The sequence below is a fragment of the Haliotis rubra genome, unplaced genomic scaffold (assembly GCF_003918875.1).
Source record: "Haliotis rubra isolate DU_JTF1 unplaced genomic scaffold, ASM391887v1 Scf37, whole genome shotgun sequence".
NCBI lineage: Eukaryota > Metazoa > Mollusca > Gastropoda > Lepetellida > Haliotidae > Haliotis > Haliotis rubra.
The window spans coordinates 1,417,463-1,439,599 of NW_025767046.1; the positions used below are offsets into that span (position 1 = coordinate 1,417,463).

General features: G+C 41.7%; 1 protein-coding gene across 1 annotated transcript; it reads left to right on the forward strand.

Moving 5' to 3' along the window:
- Positions 1-8,428: 8,428 nt before the first annotated feature.
- Positions 8,429-13,947, forward strand: LOC124285803 (mucin-2-like). Its single transcript, XM_046722070.1, has 2 exons — positions 8,429-8,451; positions 12,363-13,947. Exons 1-2 carry the CDS (start codon positions 8,429-8,431, stop codon positions 13,945-13,947), a joined length of 1,608 nt encoding a protein of 535 aa, XP_046578026.1.
- Positions 13,948-22,137: the final 8,190 nt, after the last annotated feature.

Below are 22,137 nucleotides of genomic sequence, written 5' to 3' on the forward strand. Positions count from 1 at the left end.
CATGAGCATCGATCTACGCAACTGGGATACGATGACATGTGTCAACCAAATCAACGAGCCTGACCACCCGATCCCGTTAGTCGCCTCTGACGACAAGCATGGGTTACTGAAGATCAATTCTAACCCGGAGCTTCACGGGTGTGAAACTGAAACCCAAGGACATGCTGCCAGTCAACCTAGAAACAATCTGGACAAACTGTGATTGTATCGTAACTTACAACAGTCGAAGCGTTTCTGAACTTTGGTCTTTGATGAACAAAAAGAGTTTATATGTTGGTTATTTAATTCATACTAGAAACAGGGGCTCACTCCAGTGTACCTTTAACGTAAGTGTGAACATCTATGTTATCGGGTGAGGTTGTGTACCAAGTGATAACATTGTACACCTTTCATCAACTGTCAACTTATATCTAAATACCTCACAGGAGAGATGATAAGAATTACCTGATAGCAAGTACGCATCATCATGTACTACACACAATGAACAATATGGATAATATGTAGAACATTTAACTTGTAAATGTAGAACATTTGTATTGAAATAACTGTGGATAACCACACTCTACCTTTGGCTTATAGTGTACATTCATTAGTTTGTGTGACACGTCATTTCTATGCAATAAGTATTCAAAATATTTATTTAGTGATATTCATTTAGCTCATGTACATCATTTATTGCGATCGGGAAGGATTTTGAATAATTCATTCAAAGAGTAAGTATTCTTTACTAAGTCAAGTCACTGCTAAAGGGAGTTTTCTAATAACGAGTGTTTATTTTAAGAAGATTGTAAGTAAAACGTCATCTCATTCTGAAATTACCTTCAGCAATCGAAATATTGTGCAGCATGCCTTCTCGTGTAACTGTAGCTTTGAAACATCCCGCACATTAAGTCTGGTCTACAGCAGTGTGTGACTGAGATATCATTTTAAAAATGGTTTTCATATTATGTTCATATGAGATAATACAAACAAATAAGCATTTCCTTGTTAGAGCTCAACATAAACCCCGAGGTTTAGCCAGCCTCATTGAAGGCTCGTTTGTTTATTGTTTGACGCCGCACTCAGCAGTTTTCCAGCTATAGACCTTTCCATGGCTTATTTCATGGGGGGCAGCCATTACCTCTGTCCCGAGACATATTTTCGAAAAAACACAGCAAGTTCCCAGACGTAAAACGTCAATGTCAATTTGCAGCCGCTTAATGGCGGACGACACTAGCGCCACCACAAAGGGGGATAACTGAGAGTGGCACGAAGCACTTCTCCGTGGAAAGGTCTATATGTGGGCGGGTTGATAATTCTAGCCCAGACAACCCGATGATTGACAATGTGAGCATCGATCTACGCAATTCGGAAACAATGACATGCATCAACACTTTTAACCTTTAACGCGTTTAAAGAAGGCACTGTTCACGTAGGTTCCTAACAAAACATTTTCAACATGACTGCATATGTTATAGATGTTGGTGGTTGTATTGGACCTTGAAGTGCATTTGGCATTTCAAAGGAAACAGAGACGTGTGTGTGTCAGCGGTGGTATAAGTTGTAATTCATGCTACAGTTAGTTAAGTGTTTAGTGATACTGAATTCAATTATTCGGTAATATGTATGACATACGGTTTCTCCATCAGAAGAATGGTCTATGAACTGTCGACCAACGATACACCAGTCTTTACTTTTGATCAATATTGCATCGTAAGAAACCAATATAATGCACTTTGCAAGAAAAAACGTTTTGACTATTTTAGAGATAAACGAAAAACAATAGAAAATAGCATATCTAACTCCAAACATTTCTGGTCTGAACTTAAACGTTTAAATAACTATCAAGTAAGGCAAAACAATATTCAGATACATGATGTGTTGGCACACTTTAGGCAGCTCTTTCGTGGTGTTCATACAGTAGATCAGAATAATGACCATAATTATCATGACAATACAGAGCAGACCAACCTGAGTCGGCAAAATTCAGAACTTACGGCAGATATACTTGATTCACCAATCACTAGAGAAGAGATCTTTGAAAGTATTGACAATCTTAAATCAAACAAATCACATGATATCAGAATTCTTTAAACACTCGTCCGACCTTATCGCACCATACCTAGAACTACTATTTAATATTATATTGGAAAATGGTACTTTCCCACACTGTTGGACGATTGGTATCATTGTTCCAATTCATAAACATGGTGATGCAAATAACCCAAATAACTATAGAGGAATAACATTACTTAGTATCTTGAGTAAAATTTTCACTTTTATAGTTAATAACAGACTTGTAAGCTGGGGAGATACAATGGATAAGATAAATGAATCGCAAGCTGGATTTAGACATGGATATACCACTGTTGACAAAATGTTTATTTTACAAAGTATAATACAAAGATATTTGAATTCAAAAGGAGGGAAATTATATGCCCTATTTGTAGATTTTGCTAAAGCCTTTGATTCTGTCCAACGCAACAAACTTTGGTCTCTATTTCAATGTCATGGCCTCAGTAACAAAATGAGTAAACGTTTGTCCAATATGTATGAGAACGTGAAGGCATGTGTTAAAAATAATCAAGAATTTTCGGAAACGTTCGAATTACAACTTGGTGTAAGGCAAGGATGTATACTTAGTCCATTCCTGTTTTCATTCTTCATCAATGAGCTTGCTGTTCAAATCGAAACCAATTGTTCAAGTGGCATACAACTTCATCCAGAAATAGTTAAAATTTTCCTTCTGTTGTTTGCAGAGGATGTTGTGTTGTTTTCAAGCACCGTTAGTGGCCTCCAAAATCAAATAAATGAACTTGAACATTACTGCGATAAATGGAAATTAACAGTAAATATAGAGAAAACAAAAATCGGATTTTAAAAAGGGAGGTAAACTTTCTAAAAAAGAAAAGTGGTTGTTTAAGGGTATACATCTAGACTGTGTTAGCTATTATACATATTTGGGATTGTATTTTACCAATGGTTTGTCTTGGAATATGCACGTCAAATATGCTTCGCTCCAAGCGCAAAAAGCACTTATCGGTATTATGAAGACAATAAGTACACTTGGAGATATTAGTTACAAAACCTTTTTTAAGATTTTTGATGCAAAAATAAACCCAATGGAGCAGAAATCTGGGGATTAGTAGACTTTCATCAAATAAAATGAATACACTTATACGCATGCAAGAAACATCTTGGTGTTAAATTGAATACAGTTAATGCAGTGGTTTACGGTGAATGTGGCAGATATCCAATGCACTTGTTTACAAGCATCAAAGTTGTCAAATATTGATTAAATCTCTTAAATATGCCTCCATATCGGTTACCGAAAAAATGTAATAATATGATGTTATTGTATGATGGCCTTCTTGGGAAAAGCATGATCCAATCCTACCCTCAACTCCACCTTTTGATGAACTTCCTGACTCCTTTAATGACTTTTTTCGAGCCAAGATTGACAAAATTCATTCAACACTGAAAGGTACTAGGCTCCAGTTTGATACTCCTACTGATACACAGTTTTCTGGTATACCACTATTGGAGTTTCATCCATTTTCTGAAAACGACATCAAGAAGATCATTTCTGGATCCAAGCCGACCACTTGTCACTTGGACCCGATTCCCACATCGCTGGTAAAAGAATTCCTGGATTTGCTGCTCCCAGTTATCACAAAGATGGTGAACAGTAGTTTGATAAGTGGTGTCTTCCCAGATTCTTTCAAACATGCCACTGTCATCCCCCTGTTAAAGAAGGATAACCTAGATCCAAACTTGCTTAAAAACTTTCGACCAGTCTCTAACCTGAAGTTTATATCAAAGATACTTGAGAGAGCAGTCAATATTCGACTCAGGGATCATTTCTCTGCCTTTTCACTTTTGGATAAATTCCAGTCCGCTTACAGATCAAATCATAGCACCGAGTCAGCCCTCCTCAGAGTCTCCAACGACTTACTTACAGCTGTTGATGAAGGCAAACTAGCTACTCTTATCTTGCTTGACCTCTCTGCTGCCTTCGATACAATCGACCACCAACTCCTTCTGGAAAGACTCAAGGGCCAATTTGGAATCCATGGGGTACCCCTCATCTGGTTACAATCTTATCTCGAAAGCAGAAGTCAGACTGTCCTGTTAGACAATATCAAATCACAAACCTCCTTGGTCCACTGTGGTGTACCCCAGGGATCGGTACTCAGTCCGCTTCTTTTCATAGCATACACGACCGATGTTGCAGACGTAATTGACAAACATGGCATTTCCCATCATTCGTTTGCAGATGACACTCAACTTCAGAAAAACTCAACTCCCAAGGACTTTCACACTGGTCTTCATAAAATAACAGACTGTACTAAAGATGTTAAGTCATGGATGACAAACAACTTGCTAAAGTTAAATGATGACAAAACTGAGGTGATGGTTATTGGATCCAGGCAAATGCAAAAACAAATTACCACCAAAACTGTTCTGGTAGCAGATGCAGAGATACAAGCTGTCGACTCTGTTAAAGACCTTGGAGTTACACTTGACTCACACCTGGCGATGGACACTCATGTAAAATCAACTCTGCAGAATATGCTTCTTTCATCTACGAGCCATTGGCAGAATACGCCATCTCATCAGTCGTGATGCAGCACACGGTCTGGTCCAGGGACTTGTTATATCAAGAATTGATTACTGCAATAGCCTCCTTTTTGGTATTTCTCAGAAGCTGCTATCAAAATTGCAAAATGTCCAAAATACAGCCTCCCGAATCATAAGCAGAACTTCAAAGCGCTCACACATAACACCTGTCATGAAAAACCTCCACTGGCTGCCTGTTAAATCAAGAATTGACTTTAAAATATTGTGTTTTGTCTACAAATGCCTCAATGGCATAGGCCCAGAATACCTGAAGGAACTCCTTACCCCGTACACTCCAGAAAGACAGCTCCGTTCTCAGAATCTGAACCTACTCTCTGTGCCTCGGTTCAAACTGCAAACTTTTGGAAGGAAATCCTTTGTCTGCTCTGCCCCTCTACTCTGGAACTCTCTCCCTATCACCATTAAATCAGCAGTTGACTTTTATTCCTTCAAACGACTTCTCAAGACTCATCTGTTTTCACTGCATTATGACTAGCAACTAGTCCCTTATTGTATATATGTATTATTATCCACTCACTTTGTTAGCGCTTTGAGCATGGGCCTTGTGCATGGAAAAGGCGCATTATAAGTTCACATTTATTATTATATTATGATGAAAATGGACAAAGAAATTGGACATCTCATGTTAAGAACTTCTTATTTTCTATTGGCTTCGGAAACGCTTGGAATGCACAATATGTAGAATGACATACGTCATTCCTTCAGTCGTTAACCATAAGACTTAAATACATATACCTTCAAACATGGTGTGAGAAAATATCTTTGTCAAGTAAATGTTTTTACTATTCAAAATTTAAAAAAGATCTGTTCAATGAAGTATACTTATCATGTGTTAATATAAAGAAATTTAGGCGATCACTTGCAAGATTCCGATGTTCATCTCACGATTTGTTGATTGAAAGCGGCAGATATATAAATGTTAAAAAAGAAGATAGAATATGTACACTTTGTAATTTAAATGAGATTGAAGATGAATATCACTTTCTCCTCATCTGTCCATCATATAATTCAATACGTTGTTAATACATTAAACGACATTACTATATCCATCCAAGCATCATAAAATTCTCTACTCTTATAAGCAGTAAAAATCTATATATATTACGATATCTTGCCATGTTCATTCACATTGCAATGCTGTATAGAACAAAAGTTTTATCACTGTAATGTAAATATATTTATTTATGTAATTCCCCATCATATATGCATGTGTACTATAGGCCTGTGGCCTCTTCAGTACGAAATAAAGATTGATTGATTACTAGTGGCTTCAACTGACAACCAAGAAATGGTTATTTGATAGTGATGTATTTTCATAGTGATGATAACCATGACCGATACTAAATGCTATGAATACACAATACCTACATATTAGATACCAAAAGATTAATATCAATGATTATCTCACAGTACTCAGACCAGTAATCTTTTCATAACGCGCATAATCTGTTGGTCAAATCCATTTTTCAAGTGAATTTATCTTTGCAAGACTCTTGACTAAACCCACCTCAGTTTGGTGTGATTTGTCTGCGGTACTGAACAAAATAATTATTCATAAATTACATTCTGAAATACAGTTATAATGTCTTTATTAGAGTTTCTAACGGGGTTAATGAAAATTAGGACTTTCAATGTCATATCAACACAATTATTACAACAAGTTCAACGAGGGGTTAAACGCTACTTCAGAAATGCATCGGCCCCATGATTACATACACAGCTGAAATGCCAACAAACAATCGACTCTGCTAGTTATGAACAAAGTCCCCAGTGTTATGTCACTTTGTGTTCACGTGACGGGCACATTGCGGTCAGGGAGCAAACTTTCTACCAGGACCCTTGAAGCACGCGGTGCGTGGTCACTGGCGTTCAGAGCATCGTGGACTGTGGACTGTCCACATTGTTCCTCACTGGGTGGGGGCTGTGTGTAGCTGTGCATCTTGTAAACAGGATGGCAGAATGTGTGAACAACAGTGTAGACAATAGTAACAATTGTACGTGGGATACCAGGAAAATAGGTTAGGGAAATTCAAACTTCAGTAAATTTAAGGTCACTGTTTCACATCTCAATTAACCGTTACAATGATGGTAACATTAACACGTATATCCCTTTTCTTTCTTTTCTGTTTATTTTTTTAATTTTTAATTGTATTTTGGAGAGGGGTGCAGTTTGGGATTTATAATTCCTTTTGTTGAAATGTATCATTACAGAATATGCAGTCCTTTGATACTCATCGACTAACGGGATCGGGTGGCCAGGCTCGCTGACTTTGATGACATATGTCAACGTATCCCAGTTGCGTTGATCGATGTTCATGCTGCTGATCACTGGATTGTCTGGTCCAGCCTCGATTAATTACTAACTACCGCCATATAGATGGAATAGTGCTGAGCAACCAACCAACCATCAAATGATTAATATACAAAACTATGCATCATAACATTTGTGACATTTTTTAAATGTATTTGTGTGAAGGTTGTTCAGTCAGCAATAATATGGCTCTATTGCTTTGGATAATAGAATCTCGGCCAAGACACCCTGTGCACATGAGCAACGACTAAAGATACACAATCAGGGGCATTATTATTTACAACTGGGACAGTGGATATCCTGTGCACGTGGTTAAAGCATTCGCTCGTCGCGCCGAAGAGTTTGCGTGTGGTTTCACGACCCTTCTAGCAATATTCCAGCAATATCACGGTGTGTGTGTGTGTGTGTGTGTGTGTGTGTGTGTGTGTGTGTGTGTGTGTGTGTGTGTGTGTGTGTGTGTGTGTGTGTGTGTGTGTGTGTGTGTGTGTGTGTGTGAGACACTAGAAATGGGCTTCACACATTGTACCCATGTGGGCAATCGAACCCTGGTCTTCTGCGTGACGAGCACACGCTTTAACCACAAGGCTACCCCACAGCCCCCGTCACGCCGAAGACGTGATTTCCATATGGTTACAATAACCGAAGCCCACTTGTGGTGTCCCCCATTGTGATATTGCTGGAATATTCCAAATAATACGTTGGAGGTAGTTTTGGCATTTAAAGATAGTCAAACATTCATTTCTTGGTCATATTGGGCAAAACATACACTTTTCCCTCATTGACCACGCCCTCTACCATTAGACCAACATCTACACCATATGCCGATCCGCGGTGTGTGTGTGTGTGTGTGTGTGTGTGTGTTTTCCCCAGGGGTTTGGACACCCCTTTTTGCGGGGGGGTTCAGGGGGTTGAAAACAACCCCACCCCACCCCTTTTCAAAATTCCTGGATCCGCCTATGTACACATATACGGGGTATTTCAGGATCGAATTCAGATTCAATGTGAATATAATACATATGCATACTTTCAAATTTAATGAGGAACTTTTTTAGTTTTCTTTATACCATTCCCTCGTGTGAAGTTCTGAATCTGAAATCAAGGCCATTGATGACAGGGGACACCGCACCCAGCCACCCACCACCAATCCTACCCACCAAGCCAAACCCCCAAGAGAAGCAAAAGCCAGAAAAATAATTCAAGATGAGCAATTGTATGAGTGGCTCTAGGAATCAGCCAGAGAAACTAGGATTTATTATGTGAAATATTTATTCCGGAATTGTCAAGGCGTGCTGACAGTATGTACTCAATGACTTTAGGTCTTGTACAGCCGCAAGTGACAAAGTTCAAACCTCATCGGATATAAAGCATGCCCATACATTCGACAACACATGGACGTCATATAATATAATATAAATAAATATGGCCACTTATATAGCGCTGAACTCCACGCATGCTCCTAGCACATACACCATAAGTTCTGTTTGTTTTGTGTGAATAATGCCGTATGCCATTCTGGAAAGGTACGGAACGTTTCTTCCATGACCCATTGTTGGCATGCTGACTGACGGAAAGTGTACACTTGAAAACTGGTAAAGCGTACTCAAAACGTCACCACTTAGACTTGCACAAGTCTCTAGGGTAAAACTTAATAATAAGTTTAAATGACAATTTATTAAATACTGTCCGTTTATCTTCACTTGCCTCTTCGAAGGATAGAATCACTATGCATGTACATCCATGGGCTCAGCATTCGGTACAGCCTTGGAGCAAGGCTAGTCACCACCAGGCTGAAAACAGCAACCGAATAATTGCAAACCTACTAAAAAAAAAGTAAGGTCCAACACCATTAGGACACATGTATGAAATACATCACCATCGAATAACTATTTCTTGTTGGTTTCATTTTAAACCACCATCAATCATTGGTGCATACTATTTGTTTCCATACAGTTTACATGTTAAAGCATGAGCAGAAAGTGATGGATATGAGGCATGTTGACTCAACATCTAAATATCATAAAACGTTTCTAAACGGAAAGATTGAAATGTATACTACAAACAAAAAGTATGGGAACACCCTAAAATGTGATAGTCATATACTGGACAAAAATAGTTAGGGATATATGCAAATTTTAAAATTATGAATACTGACCTATTTATTCATTTACACACTAATACAATATCAATCATAAAAATACCAATATCCCTAACTTATTTTGTCCAGTATATATAAACTTAAACGTGGTGAGGTCATTTATATTCTAAGGTAAATGCAACTTTTTGTGTGCTTAATGGGGACTGTAATCGACATGTTGGATTATGCAGTGAAGCAACTGATTCAATATTCGTTGAGTTTGAGTGAAATGAGACATTGTCAAAAACCACAAGCTGCATGGAAAGTCAGTCTTCCACATGCACTAGGCTGTTGTGTTTGGGTGTTTGTAGTATAAAAACCCAGTATAAATGGTCAACAAGTTATCATTGAACTTATTCTATAACAAGGATATGTTCTCTGTACTGCATCATTATCCTCGAGTACTTCTTTTTCTATTCTGTGTGATTGCCACTGAGCACTCTTTATTACAAAGACCTGTTCTCTAGAATGCGTGGTTGTCCTTGAGATCTTTTCATAGCAAGGACGTGTTCTCTGCACTACATGAGAATGCTCGAACCCTCTTCATCACAAGACAATTAGTATATTCGGCCCAATTACAACTGAGCCCTCTGCATATCTACTTGAAGGAGGTCAACCTGTGGTATCTTTCATAATGACAGTGGTAAACACGGAAATGCGTATCCATTATATTTCAAGATACGATGTTTTCTGAAAGCTATAAATAATATTTTCATTAAGGTCAAAAATCACTCACAATTATCTGTTTTGAGGTAGGATGATTACGAAAAGCAAAGAATGTTAAATGTATTTTCATCGATGTAAAAAGGATATTTATCACAACTACAGGCAATGGTAATTGTTACAGACTTATTTTATGAAAACTATCAAAACTATCAGTAATGATAACGTAAGAGTTTTGATGTAACCTGTCAGCTGCCATCATCATCCATGAGTCATAGTTCGTTGAAGCAGATGACCCACATCGACTTGACAAACTATACTTTAACCCCATAAATGCTAACTAAGCATGTGGCATGTTAGTCATCATGCCAAACAAAGTCTGCACGAGACTTGTAGAAAATCGGGAAGTATTTTGATGAGGGATGTAATGAAATATATACTTACATATAATTCTAAAAGTAGGGGTATTAGAAAAAAATTAAGTTTTGACAAACGTCATTTGCATCAACGTTTCTGTCTGTGAACCTAACATCGGTACACATACTAAAGTTTCCACGTTCCACATGCAACAGCGCCATACACGTGCGTTCCTGATTTTGCGACTTTATGGGGAGGTCGATATATCTGTGTGGACCATTATGTCTGCCAATCTTACTGATTTCCTTATCATTCAGTTGTCATTTACTTGATTGCATCCATTTCGCGGTGAGCGTTTACGGGCTAATGGCGCATTGGAAACTGACAGAAGACAGCTTGCAGTGGCCAATACCTTCAATGTTTCACAGTTTTTGATTAGCAGACACTGAAACATGTACCAACAAACAACCGTTGACATATGGCGGCGGTCTGTAAATTATCGAGTCTGGACAAGACAATCCAGTGATCAATAGCATGAGCATCGATCTACGTAATTGGAATACGATGAAATGTGTCAGCTAAGTCAGCGAGTCTGACCACCCGATCCCGTTAGTATCCTCTTACGACAAGCATGGGATGCTGAAGACCAATTCTAACCCGGATCTTCACGGGTGATTTGGAGAATGAGTGACAAATCGTGGCGATATTAAACATTACTGATGATCTATTGTCCTACTTCATTAAATGGCTGTCGTGCATTCCCGATTCGTTCTTTTTATACAAATGTTACAAAAAACTAATATCTCTTACAATTTTGGTAATTTGAACAAACTTCCGTGGATCCCCTAATTGTTTTGAAGAGCATTAAGTAAGTATTCAAATGAATAATAGATAAACCTTCAGCTGGGGAAGAGTTGGCTCCTCGACAATAAATATGCCTATTCATATAACATGAAGGTATTTGTTAAATTTTAGGGTCGATATGTTATGATGGAAGCCTATGACTCCCAACTCCACTGTATCCTACTAGTATCTCTCCTGCTGGGCTTTCGTACTTCTCAGGTCAGCTGTACCGTGGAAGTAACTTCAATGCGCAGTAGTTGTTTACAGACCTTTATGCTTGGAGATTGTTTTTGCATGTGTTTATACCAGGTGTTTATGAAGGGTGTTTATGATGCGGTAGAACACCTGGCACCGTCACTATCTGAAAGTGAATCAATTAACACATGCTCATTATATCCGTAGTTCGTTATATGCATACAATATGCAGCAAATGACCAGGACCAATAATACCCAAACAATTCGGTATAGCCCTCAGCTCGTTACAAGTGTGTTCGTTGTAATCGTAGTTTATTGTACTGTGCTCGGAACTGTACAAATGACATGGATTTCTTGAGAAGGGCAAAACCTGAAGTGTGCATTCCCTCACGTCAGAGACTTCCTATCAGTTTTAACAGGAATTAATTATTATTGTCGCCTTTTTTGCTCTAGGTAAAGTGTATTTGTTCAGTGAGTGAGTGAGTAAGCGAGTGAGTGAGTGAGTGTTGCAGCTTTTCGCGGCGATGTATTGTTAAGGTATCCATAATTAAATAATGTCTATGCAATGCGCGGTATGAGTCCATGTCCGGAATTGTCTTTAGCGGTGTTTAGGTCAAAGCCAATTCGTCCAATACATAAACATTACAATTGATACATATGAAGGGACTTATACTGAACATTTGATGCATGTTCGAAGTCGATGTTTCTCTTCAACCATGTCATCTTCTTGTTCAATATATACTGTCCAAATACACTGATGTGACGTTCTATATTTATTACACCCAGATCTAACTCTGAACCTTACTACTGAAACTTCTGCACTGGGGTGACCTTGACCCCAGTATCACTCCGTAGCAAAGGACGTATTACACATGCATACGTGATTTCACATTCCTCCGGGCTGACGTCATCAATCAAATGCCAGGTTCTAATCACGAAAGAAACAAAATTAACAACAAAAGTAAAACATATCTTATCGTAGAACACTAGGTTCGCTTGATGTTGTTCTTTCAAACCCCTCACCCCAGCCCAACTCCTCACCCAAACACAAACTACCTCACTCTTCATCCAATCCCCAGTCATCACCCCCTCCGCATTCATCACCCACTCACAAACTACTTCACTCTTCAACCCACCCTAGTCATCACCCCCACCCAGTTCCTCACCCACTCACTGATTTCTTCACTCCAGGCTCGCTTGAATACCGGGTTCAGATTGATTCGGTTCTTTCTATTTCAGCACCACACCTCACCCATTCATCACACTGTTTAACTCATCACCCCCACCCCAGTCATCACCCCAACCAGACCCTTCATCCTTCAAACCTTTACTTCATCCACTCCACCCCAGTCATCACTACTTCACTCTTTCACCCCCACCCCAGTCATCACCGCCTCACAAACTACTTCACTCTTCACCCCCACCCCAGTCATCACCGCCTCACAAACTACTTCACTCTTCACCTCCACCCCAGTCATCACAGCCTCACAAACTACTTCACTCTTCACCCCCACACCAGTCATCACCGCCTCACAAACTACTTCTGCACTCTTCACCTTCCACCCCAGTCATCACCGCCTCCAGTCAAACTACTTCACTCTTCACCCCCACCCCAGTCATCACCGCCTCTACTTCACTTCACTCCACCAGTCATCACGCCTCACAAACTACTTCACTCTTCACCCCCACCCCAGTCATCACCGCCTCACAAACTACTTCACTCTTCACCCCCACCCCAGTCATCACCGCCTCACAAACTACTTCACTCTTCACCCCACCCCAGTCATCACCGCCTCACAAACTACTTCACTCTTCACCTCCACCCATCCCGCCTCACTACCCAGTCATCACCGCCCTCACAAACTACTTCACTCTTCACCCCCACCCCAGTCATCACAGCCTCACAAACTACTTCACTCTTCACCTCCACCCCAGTCATCACCGCCTCACAAACTACTTTCTTCTCTTCACCAGTCATCACCGCCTCCGCCTCACAAGCTACTTCACTCTTCACTTCCCACCAGTCATCACCGCCTCACAAACTACTTCACTCTTCACCCACCAGTCATCACGCCTCCAGCTCTTCACTCTTCACCTCCACCCCAGTCACCGCCTCACAAACTACTTCCTCTTCACCCCCACCCCAGTCATCACCGCCTCACAAACTACTTCCTCTTCACCCCCACCCCAGTCATCACCGCCTCACAAACTACTCACTCCCTCTTCACCCCCACCAGTCATCACCGCCTCACAAACTACTTCACTCTTCACCTCCACCCCAGTCATCACCGCCTCACAAACTACTTCACTCTTCACCCCACCCCAGTCATCACAGCCTCACAAACTACTTCACTCTTCACCTCCACCCCAGTCATCACCGCCTCACAAACTACTTCACTCTTCACCCCCACCCCAGTCATCACCGCCCTCACAAACTACTTCACTCTTCACCCCACCCCAGTCATCACCGCCTCACAACTACTTCACTCTTCTTCACAGCCTCACTTCTCCCCCCCAGTCATCACCAGCCTCTCACAAACCAAACTACTTCCTCTTCACCTCCACCCCAGTCACCGCCTCACACCGCCTCACAAACTTCTTCACTCTTCACCCCCTCACCAGTCATCACCGCCTCTACAACTATTTCATTCTTCACCTCCACCCCAGTCATCACAGTCATCATCAGTCATGCCTCACAAACTACTTCACTCTTCCACCCCCACCAGTCATCACCGCCTCTCACAAACTACTTTCTCTTCACCTCCACCCCTCACAGCCTCACAAACTACCCTCTTCACCTCCCCCAGTCATCATCGCCTCATAAACTACTTCACTCTTCACCCCCACCCCAGTCATCACCGCCTCACAAACTACTTCACTCCTTACCCCCACCCCAGTCATCATCGCCTCACAAACGACTTCACTCTTCACCTCCATCCCAGTCATCACCGCCTCACAAACTACTTCACTCTTCACCTCCACCCCAGTCAACACCCCTGCCAAACCCCTCACCCCATCCCATGACCCTCACCCAATCTCTTCACCCCTCACCAGCCTGCTTTGTGGATTACAGATAGAAAACCGTCACTATCTTGAAAAATGTGTTTTGTGTCCACAGATTTTGTATCAATCTGTACATCCCAAACGTCGTTAGCATCAGTAGATAATCATCGTCATCATCATCAACATCTTTGTCGTCATGATCATGTTATAGTTATCCATGATTTTTTTTTTAAAATGCGCTTTTCTCTTTTGAGTAGTATTTGCCTATTTCTACCTGAGACATAAACAGATAATACCAATTCGCAGTCTATTAATGACGATATTACCAAGAGGAACCTCCATACATTATACCCACAAGTCAAGTTGACCTGGTCCTACATTATGACAAGCAAACTCATCGGCCATCCAGCCCACACAAGTTAATATCCACGAGAATTAGGATTTTCATTTTGTCGGCACACTCTTTGTACCGGAAAAACCACTTATCCTATTTTCCTTTCACATCACAGTGCCTAACCGAGAGTTTGTCCCAGTTGTAATCAAATCAGTGCATCTTGGTGTGATCATAAATTAGAGTTAATTGTTTCGTTATCTACAATACGTCAGCGGGTGTGATTGATTGGGTCCTCCATCGTGTCCTGTCGTTGTTGCTATTGTATTATCATAGTCATGTGCCCTTGTGGAGATAGGAGCACTCGGTGATAAGGGACATACCAGAACGAATGTTCGCGAACACTATTATATATGTATATATACTGATAACAACGAGTATCCTATCTTCTATTATCTGACATATGATGGGTGTTACATATCAGTTTGATAAGACACTAATAAGAGGTGATCTTATTAGCGGACGAAATGCTAATATTGTTCAGTTGCTATCCCTGAATCTTTTTGCTCAATGTAAAAGCATGGCTTATGTTTTTACCTTCTTTAACATTTATCATAAATCTGTCTTAGATTATGTCACGATGGGGATCACAGAAAATGTGTTCACTTGTTCGATGCAGGTGCTTGGTTAAACATGGAGTGTTTGGATGTTGTTGGAAGTAAGGGGGTTGTTGGCAGCAAGAATTTGTGATGAGTATGGGGTTCAGATGGGAATGATGATTCGGACGCGAGGTTAAGGCTTGGGCCGAGGAGAGTAAAGGGAATGAGGCTGACAGCGGGATGTGAGAGGGTCGGGGATCAGGTACCGGTGGGTGAATGGCTGGACTGAGGAGTTTAGGAGCGGGGATGAGAAATGTGAGCAGAGGTTCATTTTGGGATGAAAATTCAGGGCGTACATGAATAGAATACCCGAGATTATGATGGGGTTTGAGGTTGAGATGCGGGTATGAGGAGATGGCGGTGGAAGAGATGGGAGGGTGATGGGTGGAGGCAAGGTGTCGAGTTCGGTGGAGGACGGGAGGTGTTTGGTGATTGAGATTGGTTGTGGTGAGGACCAGGGTCAGATGTGCTTTGGGGTGAAGAGTTGAGTGATTTGAGGGTGATGAGTGGGATGGAGTTGATAAGCGGGAGGGAGGTGATGAGCGGGGTGCAAGTGATGAGTTGGATGAGGGTGATAAGTGGGACCGAGATGATGAACGGGCTGTCGGATGGAGGTGATGAGCTAGATGGAGATGATGAGCTTGATAGAGGTGATGGGCGGGATGGAGATGATGAGTTGGTTGGAGGTGATGATGATGGAGGATGGTGGATGAGTTGGTTGGAGGTGATGAGCTGGATGGAGGTGATGGGCGGGATGGAGATGATGAGTTGGTTGGAGGTGATGGGCGGGATGGAGATGATGAGTTGGATGGAGGTGATGGGCGGGATGGAGATGATGAGTTGGATGGAGGTGATGAGTGGGGTGGATATGGTGAGTTGGTTGGAGGTGATGGGCGGGATGGAGATGATAAGTTGGGTGGAGGTGATGGGCGGGATGGAGATGATGAGTTGGGTGGAGGTGATGGGCGCGATGGAGATGATGAGTTGGTTGGTGGTGATGAGCAGGATGGAGATGATGAGTTTGATGTGAAAGGTGATGGGCGGGCTGGAGATGATGGAGTTGGATGGAGGTGATGGGCGGGGTGGATGTGGTGAGTTGGATGGAGGTGATGAGTGGGGTGGATGTGGTGAGTTGGATGGAGAAGATGAGCTTGATGGAGGTGATGGGCGGGATGGAGATGATGAGTTGGTTGGAGGTGATGGGCGGGATGGAGATGATGAGTTGGGTGGAGGTGATGGGCAGGATGGAGATGATGAGTTGGGTGGAGGTGATGAGCGGGATGGAGATGATGAGTTGGATGGAGGTGATGAGTGGGGTGGATATGGTGAGTTGGTTGGAGGTGATGGGCGGGATGGAGATGATAAGTTGGGTGGAGGTTATGGCGCGATGGAGATGATGAGTTGGGTGGTGATGAGCGGGATGGAGATGATGAGTTTGATGAAGGTGATGGGCGGGCTGGAGATGATGAGTTTTATTGAGATGATGGGCGGGGTGGATGTGGTGAGTTGGATGGAGGTGATGAGTGGGGTGGATGTGGTGAGTTGGATGGAGAAGATGAGCTTGATGGAGGTGATGGGCGGGATGGAGATGATGAGTTGGTTGGAGGTGATGGGCGGGATGGAGATGATGAGTTGGGTGGAGGTGATGAGTGGGGTGGAAATGATGAGTTGGGTGGAGGTGATGAGTGGGGTGGAGATGATAAGTTGGGTGGAGGTTATGGCGCGATGGAGATGATGAGTTGGGTGGTGATGAGTGGGGTGGAGATGATAAGTTGGGTGGAGGTTATGGCGGGATGGAGATGATGAGTTAGGTGGAGGTGATGAGCGGGGTGGAGATGATGAGTTGGGTGGAGGTGATGAGTGGGGTGGAAATGATGAGTTGGATGGAGGTGATGAGTGGGGTGGATATGGTGAGTTGGTTGGAGGTGATGGGCGGGATGGAGATGATAAGTTGAGGGTGGAGGTTATGGCGCGATGGAGATGATGAGTTGGGTGGTGATGAAGCAGGCGGGATGGAGATGATGAGTTTGGTGAAGAAAGGTGATGGGCGGGCTGGAGATGATGAGTTTTATGGAGATGATGGGCGGGGTGGATGTGGTGAGTTGGATGGAGGTGATGAGTTGGGGTGGATGTGGTGAGTTGGATGAAGATGGAAGCTTGATGGAGGTGATGGGATGGATGGGATGATGAGAGTTGGTTGGAGGTGATGGGCGGGATGGAGATGATGAGTTGGGTGGTGATGAGCAGGATGGAGATGATGAGTTGGATTGAGGTGATGGGCGGGGTGGAGATGATGAGTTTGATGGAGGTGATGGGCTGGGTGGAGATGATGAGTTTGATGGAGGTGATGGGCGGGGTGGAGATGATGAGTTTGATTGAGGTGATGAGTTGGTGGATGTGGTGAGTTGGTTGGAGGTGATGGGCGGGATGGAGATGATGAGCTGGGTGGAGGTGATGGGCGCGATGGAGATGATGAGTTTGATGGAGGTGATGAGTGGGGTGGATGTGGTGAGATGGTTGGAGGTGATGAGTTTGATGGAAGTGATGAGGTGGTGGAGATGATGAGTTTGATATTAGTGACGAGTGGGGTGCAGGCGATGTGTGGGAGGGAGTGATGAGTGGGGTGGAGATGGTGAGTTTGATGGAGGTGAGGTGGGGTGGAGGTGATGAGCGGGGTGGAGGTGATGAGCGGGGTGGAGATGATGAGCTGAGTGGAGACGATTAGTTGGATGGAGGCGATGTGTTGGGGGGAGGTTATGAGATTGGTTGGGGTGGAAGAGCGGGTCAGACGTGCGTTTGGGTGATGTGTCTGGTGAAGGTGATGACTAGTGAATTTCGGTGATCAGTGAGGTATGGACGAAGGACTGACTTGAGCGTGTTGGGGTGATGGATGGTAAGGGTGAGTGGGAGGGTGAGTGGAGTGTATGGGGTTAGGGAGGGAGGCAGCCTTATACTTTTACCTCTTTGGTAAAGCCCACGAGTTCGGGAATAATGCTGACCAAAAGAAAGATGATACACCAAACCTGGTGTTCGAGCTCCCTCACACGCCTAAAGAGCACAATTCGGAGTACATAAGAGTCGTACTTTACTGAAAGTTAGATGTGTAACCATTATCTTCGCATGGAAACAGGAACATTATAAACATACCACATGTTAATGGAATTATAATCTTCGTGACGTAATAGACATTGGAGATAAGTTCTTTTCCTGTGTCCAGTTTTTGAATCAGAAATATTCAAACACTTCTCAATCTGCGTATAATTACAAAAGAGCAAGCCTAATTAAAATGTGTAACTCACACATCAAACATGTACGCTATAATAATACGTAGACAAAATGCCCCCGCACAACACATTAATATCCAGCGCTCTTAGAACCACACTTCTCAGCGACGTCCTAAAAACCGTACTTTACACAATCATGGTCACACGTAAATATGGCGTGCAAAGGCATCTACTCATGACACCAAGCATTGCATTGTATTGTCGAGAATACATTATTTACAAACCGTCATCATATAGCTGGAATATTGCTGAATGGCAAAAAGGAATATACGCATTCATTCTTGAATGAATACAGTGTTTATATTTAAATTATATTGTTAATATATATATAACATGTGTGAGCCACACATGCCGGTTCTGTTCTATAGCGTTCTGATAATGCCTGCATGTATGTCTCTGGAGTCATAGGAAAGCATCGACAACAATATACAAACTCAATCATGTGATATACTCAAACACCGTTGTATCGAAGTACTTCGAGTTAACCGAGGTTCGACACAAAACAAAATGATGACTAAAATGAATAAGCTGAGACCAAGCTTTTACATGGAGACAGCCGTATGGTGGACATACAAGAGTTCGACATGATAGTGTTTGACATTACAAGCGCAATAACCGGGCAATCGCCTGCACTTCTGTATCGGAATAAACACTCTAAAATTTATCTTGAAGTAAACAAACAGTTTGCCCTTCACTGTCAACATTTTAACCTTTATAAGAAAAAAATCCTTGTACGTGATTAGATCCTTGTTACTGGCTTTATCTAGATAGGGATGCTGTCCATTTTCAGATAAAATCTATGATGAATATAGCCGTATTATTTGAAAATCTGGGGCCAAATGGGTACAGTGTGTGAAGCCCATTTCTTGTGTTCCCCGCCCTGATATTTCTGATATTCCCAAAACAGTTAGAATCGGTCTTCAGTAACATATACTTGTCGTAAAAGGCGACTAACAGGATCGGATGGCCAGACTCTCTGACTTGATTGACACACGTCATCGTATCCCATATTGCGTAGATCGATGTTCATTATGTTGATCACTGAATTGTCCGGTCCAGACGACTCGATTATTTACAGATCGCCGCCATAAAGCTGTAATATTGCCGAGTGCGGCGTTAAACAACAGAAAACAAACAGACAAGACAGCCTAAACCCATCCTCACTCACTTGCTTCCTTAAATCCCTGAAAACGTGTTTGCCATGTTCTTTGTTGGGCATACATTCATAATTAACTACCGCCATGTATCAATACCAACATATTGTCATCTAATTATAACATCCGCATCTTCATGACAGTCGGATATATGTAAATAGTTGTTGCAAAATATAACCATTTGCTGAAATGAAGCTTCAGAAATATTGATTCATTTGAAATACTGAATCATGGGGCATATTTTGGCCACAGGTCCATGTGTCGACAAATAGCAGTCATTCAAACTTAACGAAAGGTCCCGTTTTATTAAGTTTGTTTAGTCGAAGAATATAGTGTAACGTATGAGAACTTAGATATCGTATTCAAAGTGTGCTTCAGATGTGGAAAGCATACACACACACACACACACGTACGCACGCACGCACGCACGCATATTTATATAGCGCTAGTTTCTGGCATGTGCCACTCAAGCAAGTACAGAACAAACTAGTACACACACACACACACAAACAAACACACACACACACACACACAAGCACATGCGCGTCGTTACTGAATCGTGTACGCTCCATTTCACATCACCTCATACGTGTTTTCTTTAAGGATATTAGCAATATTCCAGCTATATGAATAATCGAGTCTGTGCCAGACAATCCAGTGACTGAGAGCATCAGCATCTATCTACACAATTTGGATACAATGACATGCATCAACCATTGCCACCCGATCCCGTTGGTCGACTCTTATGACAAGCATATATTGCTTAAGACCAGTTCAAACAGGGATCTTCACGGGTGACCTCAGAAGTACACAAGAAGTAATTCAGTGTAGTATTCATCCAATGTTTGAATGTGCTTGATAGATTGCGATGAAATCTCGATAAACTATTTATGATGATACAATTAATACATCTGGTTGGTCCATCGAACATGTGTACGTAGGTGTCCCTAAACGTGTCACCTTCTTGTTTACAGGCTAACAATCAAGATGTCATTGTTCCTGCAAGAAAGATAACCTATATCTCAAGCACTTCACAATCATGGTGAAAGTGGGCATCAGATAAATATGCAAGGTGAAGGTTGAATACTATTCTAGCAAACTACAGTCCTCATTTAGCCAACTTATTGACCTAACCTATTTAGAGTCTTCATTTATCTTTGGTTGGAGTCACAGAAATATCTCCTTGCCAATGTAGTTTCGCCCTGTGAGAGCTGATTTCGTTACTTTCTTTCAAATCAGAGGCATTATTAAAGGATCATCTAACTGGATAGGTTGTCAAACAGGCTTATGTGCCAACGCGCTTAAATAGGTCTGACTATACTTTCACAAGATGATCAACACTTGAACAATAAATTGTTTATACATATGTCACTCTGAATGCATTTATCAAACTACAGAAACACTGAAAACTACAAAAGCCTAATGTGCCACTTGAATAATTTTTAAACCGAAATATCTCACCATTATAATTATTCATTTGTTACGAGAAAAACAATCGAAATTTTGGCGTTTTGAAAAAAACTTGAAATATCTAGAAAGTTATTGATGAGAAACTTGGATAAATTTGAAATTAGGACAAAAATCGAAACTCGAAAACATATAGATGTAGCGAGAAAACTTTACCTTAAAAAAAATAAACAAATAATTGAAACAATTTTTTGAAAATATATATTTTATGCTTCCATTAGGCTTTCGTAGACAAGAACCAAATGGAAGGTTAAAGGCTGAAAGCAGCCAGTCCTTAAATCCATTCAACTGATACACATAACAAAAGTAAACGTAATCCCAAATTTAACATATGTTATGCACTCTTGGAAGTATCAAATGCGACGACGTTTTAATAATCTTATTACGAGCATGACCCCTCATTGGTGACGCCGAATATAGTTTTGAAAAGGTCCTGGTTTTAATTACAAACATCATTGGACCAAGTACCTCGCACTCTTCACATGGGAAGCAGGTGGTTACGGTGACCTGGCTAATTGTGAACTGTCTTGAGTCGACAACGTGGATCGTTCATCATGCTAATTAGCATCAAGGTATATTTATCAACAATATACACAATTATTTACTTGTTATACATGCAATATTGCTGATAAATAAATAAACATGTTCTTCGTGATGTATATCTGATGATGACGATTCTCAGTGAGTGAGTTGTGTTTTTCGCCGCTTTTAGCAATATTTCAGCAATATCACGGCGGGGGACGCCAGAAATGGGCTACAAGCATTGTACCCATATGGGGAATCGAACCCGGGTCTTCTGGTGACGAGCGAACACTTTAACCTCTAGGCTATCCATCGCCCTCGACTGTCAGTAAGACTGCCCTAGGTGCATATCTCGGTTTGCATTTTGTACGTGTTATACATAATAATCTACATGCTATATTGCCGATTGCGGCATGAACCAACATATTATCTCCAATGATTTATCTCTGATGATGACGACTGCCGCAAGACTGCGTTAGGCGAATATCGTGGTTCGAGTTTTACATGTTGTACTTGCAATATTGCTGAATGCGGCATGAAACAACATTCTCTCCATTGATGTATCTCAGATGATGACGTTAGATCTATATTTGC

What these genes read in the sequence shown, in the direction of transcription:
- LOC124285803 (XM_046722070.1), top strand. Translation starts at nt 8,429, where the DNA reads ATGCCGTATGCCATTCTGGAAAG. An exon ending in CCGTATGCCATTCTGGAAAG is followed by an intron (nt 8,452 to 12,362) that starts GTACGGAACGTT and finishes TTTCTATTTCAG; the next exon opens with CACCACACCTCACCCATTCA.